Source organism: Malus domestica, chromosome 06 (assembly GCF_042453785.1).
Source record: "Malus domestica chromosome 06, GDT2T_hap1".
Classification (NCBI taxonomy): domain Eukaryota; kingdom Viridiplantae; phylum Streptophyta; class Magnoliopsida; order Rosales; family Rosaceae; genus Malus; species Malus domestica.
Window position 1 is genome coordinate 22,729,259 of NC_091666.1, and position 11,900 is coordinate 22,741,158.

General features: G+C 41.4%; 1 protein-coding gene across 1 annotated transcript; it reads right to left on the reverse strand.

Moving 5' to 3' along the window:
• Positions 1-5,057: 5,057 nt before the first annotated feature.
• LOC103454627 (uncharacterized) lies at positions 5,058-7,970 on the reverse strand. The gene is made up of 4 exons (XM_029104740.2): positions 7,251-7,970; positions 6,404-7,143; positions 6,188-6,319; positions 5,058-6,023 (listed from the first exon to the last, which is right to left on the reverse strand). Exons 1-4 carry the CDS (start codon positions 7,795-7,797, stop codon positions 5,277-5,279), a joined length of 2,166 nt encoding a protein of 721 aa, XP_028960573.1. The 5' UTR covers positions 7,798-7,970; the 3' UTR covers positions 5,058-5,276.
• Between the last annotated feature and the right edge of the window lie 3,930 nt (positions 7,971-11,900).

An 11,900-nucleotide genomic window follows, 5' to 3' on the forward strand; every position in this document is an offset into this window, starting at 1 on the left:
TCATTGATGCTTGTGCGCCCAAAGATGACATTGTATGCCGTCGGGCAATTGACCACTAGGAAGTTAGTGGTAATAGTAGCTGTGTAGGGGCCTGTACCAATGGTGAAGGGTAAGTGTATACTCCCTAAAGGTTGCACGATATCGCCAGAGAAGCTTATCAGAGGAGAAATCGAGCTATCGAGCAAGTGTTCAGCTACATTAAGTGCCTTGAAAGCTTCAGCAAACATGATATTGACTGAAGCACCTGTGTCTATCAGGATTTGTTTCACATCAAAATTTGCTATGTGAGCCTCCACGATCAGCGAATCGTTGTGAGGGTAGATGATACCTCTTTCTTCCTCAGGGTAGAAACATATTGGATCCCAATTAGGTTTTTGATACTTGCCTCCCCTGATGTCTTCCACGTGAAACACTTGATGGCCATGTCTCAAAGTTCGTTCACTGTTTTTTATGGCCCTATTTGAAGATTCAGACATGGGTGTGCCGCCGCTTATGGAGTATATCACATTCACCTGGCGTTGGTTACAGTTATCCCTTGGAGGGTGAAGGAGGAACTGATCAATTTTTCCTTCACGTGCCAAAGCTTCGATATGATCACGGAGGATGATGCACTTCTCGCCGTCATGGCCATTATACTCGTGGTAGCAGCAAAACACGCCCGTGTTCTTCGTGGACTTGTAATCTGGCTGCCTTGGCTTTAGCTTTGGTATCAGGTAAGCTATACTGGGGTAGATGGCCGCGCATGTAGCGTTCAAAGGTGTGTATGTCTCATACCTCGGGGTAGAGCCTGTCTTGACACGCGATTGGCCCAATGCGTTGACTGCTTGGGGATGGGTGTTATTGTGACGATATACTGAGTTATCGCGATAGTGCCCCTTATTCTTTTTATTAAAATAAGATTGGTGAGGATGGAAATCTTTCCTTTTGCCCTGGGATTGATATGTCTGTTGACTTGGCGAAGCATTAAATGAGGCCGGGGGGTGTGCTGCTACCGTTTGGAAGGTTGAGGTCTTTTCATTCGGTTGGATTTGGCCTCTACTCCCTACTTGCTGATAAGGGGTGACTGTAGAGGGTTTCCCTTGATATGTCCTTGCCTCGGCAGAGGCATGGTTGTAAGCTTGTGCCATCACCTCAGAGTAAGTCTTCCAAGTGTTGGCATTGATCATGTACTTGAAGAAACAGTCATGTAAGCCTGCCGTGAAGGCCTTGAGGGCGGTCTTGTCATCTGCCTCAGCGCAGCGGGAATACTCATGGCTGAAGCGGCCAGCATACTTTCGTAATGACTCGTCTGGCTTCTGGCGAATAGTGTACAAGTCATCTACGGAATGCAAGCGATCGGTCTGGAAGATGTGTTGAGAGACAAACAACTTCCTCAACTCTTCAAATGAGTCTACCGTCTCGGGTGGAAGACGACAATACCAGTTTAAAGCTCCGCCAGAGAGGGTGGAGGGGAAGAGAAGGCACCGTTCTTCATCGGTGTGTCTCCGGTATACCATGGTGGACTCAAAGAGGTTAAGGTGTTCAATCGGGTCTTCCCTTCCAATATAGAGTTGTAAGTCAAGCTTCTGCTTTGTCTTCGCTTGGAGGGGGGTGTTAAGGATCCTTCTTGTGAGGGGGCCAGGCTTGGGTTGGTTCCAGTCAGGTATCTTGGCTTGACGTTCAGCCTTCAACTTGTTTACTTCCTCCAGGAGCTGTTGGACGAGGGGGTCCTGAGTGGAGTTGTGCATCACTGAAGTTTTCTTCCGTAAGTCCCCATCGCATCTTGGAAGTAGGAAAGTTTGATCAAGATAGCATGATTTTTCCTTGGACTCGTCACACTGACTCCTAGAGTGAGTATATCGGAACATTTCCGAGTCCCCTGTACCTTCATGTTCTTCTGGGACTTGTTGCCCATTCCCTAGATTAACTGCTGGCCTGGGTCGTGGGAGAGGACCGAGTCTTTCATAAACTCTTGGGTCATTGATCTTCGAGCTTATGTGGATGAGATTCTCCCGACGTTGTTTTAGGAAGTCTCGCAATCGCGATAGACGGCTTTTGATCCTTCCACTCCTTCTGTGAGGAGGTGCTTTCCTCTACTCCTTCTGCTTCGGGTTGAAGCAGCTGGGTTGAGAGAAGTCTCATGTTGATTATCACATTGATGTGTAGCTCGATCCCTATCAGGGATGTCCGTGTTGGATATCGGTGACCCTCCGTGTTGGGGGGCATTCAGATGATTGTTGACCTCAGCAGGGGCGACGAGCTTGTGTGCTTGAGCATGCCTAGCCTTGTGAAGCATCTCGAAAAGTTTTTCATACTGCTCCTGGAGGACCTCGTTCCTTATCACTATCTTGTTGTTCTGAGCTTCTAACTCATCGACTTTAGCTTGAAGAGTAACTCTATTTTCTTCCTGCTTTCGTTGCTTCATACTAGGTCCAATGGGGGTGTCATTATGTGTGCTATGGCTTCTTTCGCTCCCCATGTTAGAGAGAGATGTTTGGCCAAAAGAAAGTGTACGAGTGGTGGAAACCAGCTTAACAAAGCTGAAGAGAGTGGGAGTAAGTGTCTTTCCCACAGACGGCGCCAAATGTTGATGCACAAAATCAGCGAAGACTTTGGTACAACAGAAAGTGTCAGGTTTGTGACCTTCGCTTGGTTGCTTCGATCACTAGTGAAGATAAGTACGTAAATGAATAGGGACAGGGAAGCAAACACAAGATGTACGTGGTTCACCCAGATCGGCTACGTCCACGAAGTAGAAGAGTTCTCATTAATTGTGAAGGGTTTACACAAATACATAGGTTCAAGCTCTCATTTTGTGAGTTCTAGTGAATAGTTTAGTACAAAATGACATTAGAGATTATTGTGGGAGAATGATCCCTATTTATAGAAGAGAGTTTCTAGTTTTGTTCTAACATTGACACTTGTCGTGTTGTGATTGGCTTCTGATGTTGACACGTGTCGCGCTGTGATTGACTTCTGATGTCGACACGTGTTGCATTGTGATTGGCCTCCTGGTTGAAAGGAAACTCTTCTAGGTTCTTGACGGTATAACGTTGACCGGTGCTCAGTAGTTTCGGGATTGGTCAAGTATGGTACAAACAGAATTAATTTCTGGAATTCCTCACTCAAAGCATGAGTGGTTTGTTACCGTTATACATGGAAGAGGAAGGGAGATCCTTCACTCATCAAACTGAAATACAATCTCAGCCCTTAATTGCTATCACCCTCTGAGATGATGCCACTTGTCTTAATCTATCACCTAAGCTAGATATAGAAGAGAGCTACCACATGGACAATGATCCAATGACCTAAATTTAAACTGAAAACAACTATTAAAATAAAAGAAAACTGCTTGAAAACTTTGAGTTTTAATGATAAGGACAAAATAAAAGATAAAGTGAATAGTATCAGGATTGACTTTTTAGTATAAAAATGTGGTTTTTCGTTAAAGTAAACAGTACAAGAAGTTTTTCGTTAAAGTTCCCTAACAAATAAAGCATTTGAATTGTTTCTTTGACTCCAAGTTTCGGCTGAAGGGTTACACACCTACAGACATTCCCTTCAATAAACCGAAAAAATTTTGTCGGCAACAAGGAAGAGCTAAAAACAAGTGTGTCGTAATATCACAAAACCCATTACAGTTTTAGACCCTTGGAATAACGGGCTGATTGTGAGGACTGACCTTAATACAAAGGATGGGATATTGTTCAGAAAATTTCTCGAGCTCCCCGAAAACCAGCCTCATCGTATTGATGCTTGGCATTTGAGGAAGACAAGCGCAGTTTTAGTACCTGTGGCTGTCGAGAAGGACGCTAGGAGTGATATTCCTGAAATTGACAGGAAGAAATACCATGTCCCTGGTAATATGACCCTTGGAGAATTCATCTTATTCATTAGGGTCAGTATCAGGATAAGCAAGAAAAAGCCGATATTTGTCTCTTTCAAGAACACTAAACCTCCTGTTGGTGCTTTGTTTTATGAAATCGATGAGGAAAATAAGGGTGAAGATGGATTTCTTCACATTACCTACAGTGGGGAAGAGAATGTTTGTGGATCAAATCAAGAGCAAGAACACGGGGATGAAATGTCTATCAAGAAGGAAGCCGCAAACAATCCACATGCAACACCAGTAGGAATTCCACTGAAGCAGAATATATATAATTCTCGTGAAATCTGCATGCAAGGGGGATTGACAGTATTCCCGACAACAATTCCATTGAACCTGCCATGGGTGCCTGGTTATCTGCAATCAATGAGAGAAATAAGGATAAGTTGTATTTCTTCACATCAGTCGGAAAGGAGGAGAATGTTTGTGAATCATCCAAGGAAGACCGAGAATGCATTAAGTTGAAGTATTTAGTTTTATGAAATGCATTGGGACTGTGATATCTGTGTGTGATAGTGTTATCAGTTAGAATTGAGTTGGGGGCTCAATTACAACTGTATCCCTTGAAACTCAACCCGAGTTAGAGTAACTGCGTTTGTTTTTAACTCTAAACTTTATATCCGACCCTAACTTTTCCAGTGTATTACAAATGTCACTTACCGATCCCGGAATACATCTAGAATCAACACATGACATGACGTCAAGTCGTATTGGGACAATCAAGTAAAACCTAGCTAGATTTCGTGCTTCATAAAATACAAACAGAAAGAACCTCATCAACAAACCAATAGCCTCACAACGCGAAGTACCAAAAACAATCAATGATTTAACAACATAGCATCCACTCATTTATTTTACTACATATATATAATCGGGGTAACCATTACGAACTATATACCTTGTTCTGTATAGCTGACTAGGCATACGAAACATAAATGCATATAACTTCAAATACTCCATATCTTCTATTATAGTTTATTTCAGAGTTTTCCTAGGTCTTTCTCTACTTCTTGTATTATGCACCTCCATCTCATAGTTCGCATCTTTTAACCGAAGCATTTGTAGGTCTTCGGTTCCCATGTCCAAAGCATCTTAACCGATTGTCTGTCACCTTTACCCTAGAAAAACATTCTTGCAATCAAACATAATCCTCGCATCATCACTCGTCCAATAAATGTTTTTCCAAAAAGGATTCTTAATAAAAGTCATTGTTTATATAACTTGCTAATTACACATTGAAGCAGAACCGACTAATTCAAGCCTTACCATCAAATGAAGCAGACTGCACACATCTCATAAGTTTCAAACATTACAAGGGAAGAGTCTGTCTTCAAATAGGACGTGGAAATGTGAAAAAACAACTTAACTACATAAAGAGCTTGTTCATCTGATCGTGCCGGAAGCAATAGCATCAGATAGGACATCCTCCCTTCTTTCCATTTCTTTCCTCGTCTACTTTCCTTTTCTTTTCGCCCCGTTCATCCTCAAACTCCAAATCTAATACCCTCTTCATGACGCCTTTCTCAGGACTTGTTGAAAAGGATTGCATCGGAGATACCTCAACTTGCACGTCCTCCCTCAATTGCACTGCAGAGCATGGACTTCCTTGATTGAGCTTTTCTTTGAGTTCTCGATTTTCCTTGATCAGCTCCATTTTTTCTTTCTTTAGGTTTTTCACTGCTTCCCTTTCCGCTTCAAGAGTTTCTTCCAGCATTTTCACCAACCTCTTCAGAGAATCAAACAATGATTTCTTTTCAGAAGTTAAGACCTCATTTTCCTCTTTCAGCTTTCTCTTTTCCTTCTTTTCTTCTTTTAGTTTTCTCTTCAACTTTTTTGTTTTTTCCTTCTTACTCTCCAACTTTTCAGTTAGCCTACTCACTTTTCCTTGATCAGCACTTGCATTCTGAATCACTCTCCAAATATCTTCCGATCCTTCTTCCAAGTCCTCATTGTCATTTAACCTTTTCGAAATAGGGGGTTTGCGGACGAATTTCATTTTTCTCTTTCGAGCTAGGAGATGATCTTCCAATTCACCCACTGTATCACCAGTCACATTTTCCCATTCTTCTCGTTCTTCTCGTCCATTGGTTATAGCTTCTTCACGTGCCTTTTCATTTTCTCCTAGTTTCTTCCTCTCCTTGTCCTTCTTAAAGCTCAACTGCACATTATCCAAACAAATACGATATCAGCATCTGCAAGCAATACCTAGCAATAGTGTATTCGCATTTGTACACCAATTACAACTACCCTCAGTACCCCGTACTATATAACAGTTAGTATGCAAATGCTAACATAAAGTATGAAAATTTACAAAAGACTTACCCCAATGTCTGCGACATCTACACGTTTAAGTTTCAAGTGCAGTTCCTGCATGCTCCATTTTACGAGAGCTGGTTTCTGTCCCTCCCTTCCCTTGATTGGTTGTATGAGGTTAGTTCTCTCACACAACCAAAGCTGTTAGCATGAAAGTAAAAAACGGTCACGATCACATATGAAGGCACTCTTGAATTAGGAAGATCGTAAGAGTACATCATTTACCATTATGGCAACCACGCACCCAGGAACAGAATATGGCTTGAACCGCCCGGTCCTTTTTTCCAATCCCTCGTGTAGAACGTCAGCCACAGCTTTCGCCCATGAATATCTTGAAACACTTTCTAAATCCTCACAATACTTGACTAAATTCCATGAAGTAACTTGGCCCGAGTTACATAACAAGAAGGTTATGCATAATTCTATCAAAATCAGGCGTACAACATCCTCTACGTCTGTTTCTCTTTTCCCCTTTATTGCTTCGTCCAAGGCTTTATCCACCAATGTTTTATACACTCTTTTGGCGTTAAAATATCTTTCGACAAAATCTGATTTGTAACTCCTTGATCCCTTTAACTTCAATTCTTCACCTTCTTGTGGAAGTCCCAAAATTTCTGCCATGTCTTCTGTCGTCAACGATGCAGATGTGCTACCAAACTGAAAACTCATTGTTCTTGAGTTGTAGCACTTGATAATGTCGCGGACATCACTCTCCGATTTCTTGCATTGATCTTCCGATATCACACCACTGTAAAACGCGGATATTAATGGCCAAAAAGGAGTCTGTCGAAGCAACTCCAAGTGCCGTTCAGTTAAGTGTCCCTTAATTCGCTGCATTGTACTGAAAAACGACAGCATATTGCATCGGTATTGTACGTATTCTTCTCCTCTCCCCCACCTCAAATTTTCCATCTTGTTCTTCCCCATCTTCCTTCTTATCTGCTTCTGTATGCTCCTTCTGTAACCTAAACGTATATATACACACACAAATATATGTATATGTATATATATAGAAACAACATTTACAAGAAGATTAAAATGGAAACGTTTAAAGTTCCCTTATCCGAATTACCTGAAATTCTCAGAACTTTATTTCCCTTAACCGGAGCAGAGCTACCTTCACCGCTATCATTGTTAGCGGCGGTATCACCACCGATCGCAGCCAACCGATCACTCCTTCTCTTCTGGATGCTGTTACTCAAACCCTTCTTCCTCAATGTCTTACCGCCCTTCTCCAACCGCGAAATGCGACGCTCCAGCTCCTCCTTCTGCGTCCGGAGCTCCAAAATTACCTCTCTACCCTCGCCGCCGTTCTCTTCGCTCACCGCCTCCGCCTTGATCGGTGAAAGCTTGAGCCTGAGTTCCTCCTCTACTCTGAGCTTCTCAAGCCGCTCGAACTCGTGCTTCTCGTCGAGCAGCGCGTTCTCGTACCTCTGCTTCTCGATTTCTCGCCTCAGTTTCGCTTCCCTCGCCGATAATGCCTGTTCGACTCGGCCGAAATCCTCCGGCCGAGACGCCGCTCTCAGCGCCGAAAACAGGTCCGAGACGGTCGGGTTTTCGGTTTCGGTTTCGTCGTCGTGGCCGTCAGAAGGAGGGGTGAGTTGTGTCCCGAACACCATTTGCAGGGACGCGAATCCGTGACGACCGAGTCGATTTCCGGAACGGGAGGGAAACTTTGAGTTTCGGATGAAGTGGAGAAGAAAGCGACGGTTTTCTAACCGAAAAAGATGGAAGCGATCCTGCTCCCTGGGGCACTTCACATTCACCAATGCTGCATGTCAGGAGTGTACTTCTGAGTAAACAAGGATGTCGCCACATGTTGTTAGAATGCAGGATCGTGCGGTTATGGTTAATTCCACTCTATAACTTTTGCTAGAAAATAATAACACACTCCTATTCTCATTCATAATTTTTCACTTTTATGTTTCAATTCAATTATTTTTATCATTACCGTTTGAAATTGCTAAAGCCTTTGTTAGTGCGTTCATGTGGCATAGTGTAGGACCAAATGTTCTTTTATTATTGTTATCTGGATTAAAATTAAATTAATTACAAAAATGTTTAAAGAATTACCATACCTTCACCGCCCTTATTCTCTGCTAGACCTGACATTTTAGTATTTGGGTAAATGCTTAATCGGTTGGGTCATTAACAGCTAACAGTTGAATCCTTAATCTCATTAAATAACAAGTTATTTTGAGTCAACTTGTGAAACTCGTTAACACCTTTTAGCACATATGAGAACATTTTGTGTAACTTCATAAATACATAACAAAAGAAAACCCTCGTTGACTCTCTTTGCCTCACACTGTCGCACGACGCACACTCTGCCGTTTACACTCTAGGTTATTTTTTTTTTTGTTAAACTAGATAATATTAATCCGGGCAAAGCCTAGATCGATGTCGAATCAAGCTCGGAAGCATCACGGCTTGAAACCTCCTTGAATTTGATAATAACTCCGTTGTCATATCTGATTGGTTACAAAATTAAGGAGCAATAAGAAACTGTAAGAATATGAATGAATTGAGCTCAATTCGTTGCAGATTTACAAAATTAATCGATATCATAAAACATGACGATTCGACACATATCAAGATAAGAAAAACAAACCAAAATTGTATACGAACTTGTAATACTAAATCGAACATTGAACAACACCAAATCGAGTTAGCCAAACAAGTTATTCAATTCAATAACGACTTAAAATTTTAACAACATAAAACCACCATCAGCAGGCATATGTCGAAACAATCAACGGGAATTCGATATAAACTATCCAAACAAATATCAAAATTGGGTTTGGCTGTTAACGGGTGAAACAGATGACCTATTATTAGCTTAACATGCTAGTTGGGTGACCCGCTAGCTTAACGGGTTAGGTGTAAGTGATACGTTATCGTAACGGGTCTTACAAGTCTACCTCTACCCATCACTCCCTCCGACTGCAAATTACCCTGACCGTCAAACCCTTTCCTCGAAAATCCGACATCTTCCCAATGAGTCTGTGCAAAGGCAAAAAGTATATGAAAACCCTCTCTTTCTATCTAAATCGTTTCTCCTCTCCCTTGTCTCTCATGTCATGCTCCAATTCAAATTTAATATTATAAGTTGCTTATCAATTCAATTTCATAGGGCTATTTCTTGGTTGAATGGGTGGGACTTAGTGAATTTTGTGCTCTATATTATTGCTGCAGGACAATATTAGTGGCATGAAAAGTTGAATAAGTCTTCTTCAGGAGAGAACATATTCAGTCAAGTCCTTATTACAGAACTTGAGAACTGATTAGATTCAATAAACTTCAAAATTGTATTCATTCACATACTTCAAGTCTTGGAAGCGTAAGTGCTGCTAGTTGTGTCTTGCTTCAAGCAAGAAGATATGTTTGTGGTGATCGAAATGCTCTGTCAGGACGAGTTAGAGAGTGTGTGGATCATCTTCAGCGAGGTATTTGGTTTGCAATCCATCGTGCATAGGCCATTTAATGAAGACCATGGTGGTCATTTTGTTAGCTTCGTCAACTGGTTCATTCGTAGCCTCTTCAATGGTGGCTCTGAGATTTTTGGAGGTGAGATCGAGCTTCACATCTTGGACCCATTTCAGGTAGTTTCTTCTAGAAGTGTAAAGTCGAGTTTGTTCAAGTTTGTTCAAGTTCGACAAGTCGTTGCCAATGGAGAGAACAAGATTGTAGTTATCCTTTTGGAAAATTAAATATCCATAGACAAAGTAGAAAATTCTGGTTCTATAGACATGTTCTGGTTTAATTTATGTGAAAAAAAATCATGTTTCATGGGTGTATGTTTTGTATGATTGTGAGGAGAAAGAAGAGTTATAAACCTATGGAATAACATGCTTGAAAAATATTCTCAAAAATGATGATTGGTCACGTGGTATGTTTCGCATAAAAGAAAATTGATTTGGTTTATGGGCGACATCAGTTTTGTGCTAATATGACCACCACCCGACGTAGCGAAAGTATGAAAAGTTCTCTAAAGAGGTTTGCCAATTACAAACATGATTTGCACATTTTTTTTTACTATTTTCAAAGACTAGTTGAGGATTGTCGTTATGAATGTTGTTATGAAGAATTAGAGGCCGACTTTAAAGCAAATCAAAGTTCTTTTGCATTGACATTTCCAGTTGAAATATTAAAGCATGCAATTAGTGTTACACACTAACGATGTTCACTGTATTTCAGAATGAGCTATGTAAAGCTCATGATTGTGCGTTGAACTTCTTAGGCAAGAGTGGTACAATGAGAAAACAGGACTCATAGCTTTCTGGTGACAATAATTTAACCACGAGTTTGATTTTGTCTATGTATTTTTCAAAGATGATAATATATTGTAGACGCATGGTAGAGTTTGAGTGAGTGAAACTGCAAGGGTTTAAAAATCAGGATTTCACTTAATTATCATGGTCTTGTGATATTTGTAAGATGACAAGCACATGAATTATTGCCATCAATTTATTAATGCAATTTCATGACCTTTTTCTCATGTATCCAATTTCATTGCTGCCAGAGTTGTTGGCATTTTCATTTATTTTCTTGCTGTGAAGGTGAAGTTTTCTATGTTTTAATGTGGTTAAATATCAAAGAACTGCGAACTTTAGAATTATGTACTTCACAGGTCAAAGCTTCCCATGGCTTGTAACAAAATACAACAATCATGTCTTGACCATACAAAGTTATCACTGTGAATCTTGAAAATTTGAGATATTCACATCTTGTTCTCGTAACAATTTGTGTTTGTTCAAAATTGCATCCACTCTGCCATCTGATAATGTTATGCACCAATGGGGTGAGCCACCTCAAAATCCCGTCAATAGTGTTCTTCCAATCATGCACAAGGGGCGCAACATATATGACCATACTTAAATGGTCCATAGCGTATTTGTCAACTAGAGAAAGCCCCCATAACAGAAAAAGAAGCATAAATCCATAGCTTCCTCTGACTGAAACCGCATCGTCTGTTCCACCACACTTCAATTGAAATTGAACACCCGTTTATACTAGAATAAAATCGTGCACCACCAACCGTTCCACCACATTTCGATTGATTCAGAGCCGTCTCTGAGATTTCAGGGGCCCTGTGCCAAATTTATAAAAGGGGCCTTTCTTAAGACAACCTGTTGACCCTAGAAACTACAAAGCCTACGTGGTGCGCAGGCCGAGTAATCTATAAGCTAACTACGTCCTTTGATGATTGCGGGGCGTGCCAACTCGTCGGTCGAGCTCGGTCGAGGAGTAAATTTTTTGATGTTGCGTTGGGTGCGCGGCTGACTTCTGCGTCTTGCGATTGCGACCGTGGAAGGAACACGTCTCGGCCTCTTGGGCTCTCGAACCTGAAGACAAGGCTACTATTTTTACGAAGTTCAATATCAAATTCGGCTTTCAACGTGCCGAATGTAATAACTTGTAACACCTCACTTCGCCGAGAAGGCTGATGAGATGACCTCGACCAATAAGGATTCAGAAATCCTTCTCGACCGAGACTTGGATAGGTAATCAATCGTTCTCGCCGCAGTGCTGTTGATGCCAACGGAAGATACTGCGAGACCGACTGATTCTACGGTGACAGAGCTATCTATGCCGACTTAAGATATCACCGGTTGCTTCCACAGTGCTGTTGATGCCAACGGAAGATGTGTCAGCGAAAAAGAAAAAGAAAATCACAAGTTGTGAGAATTTGCGCAGGGCAATTTTGTATTGATTTGCAGGG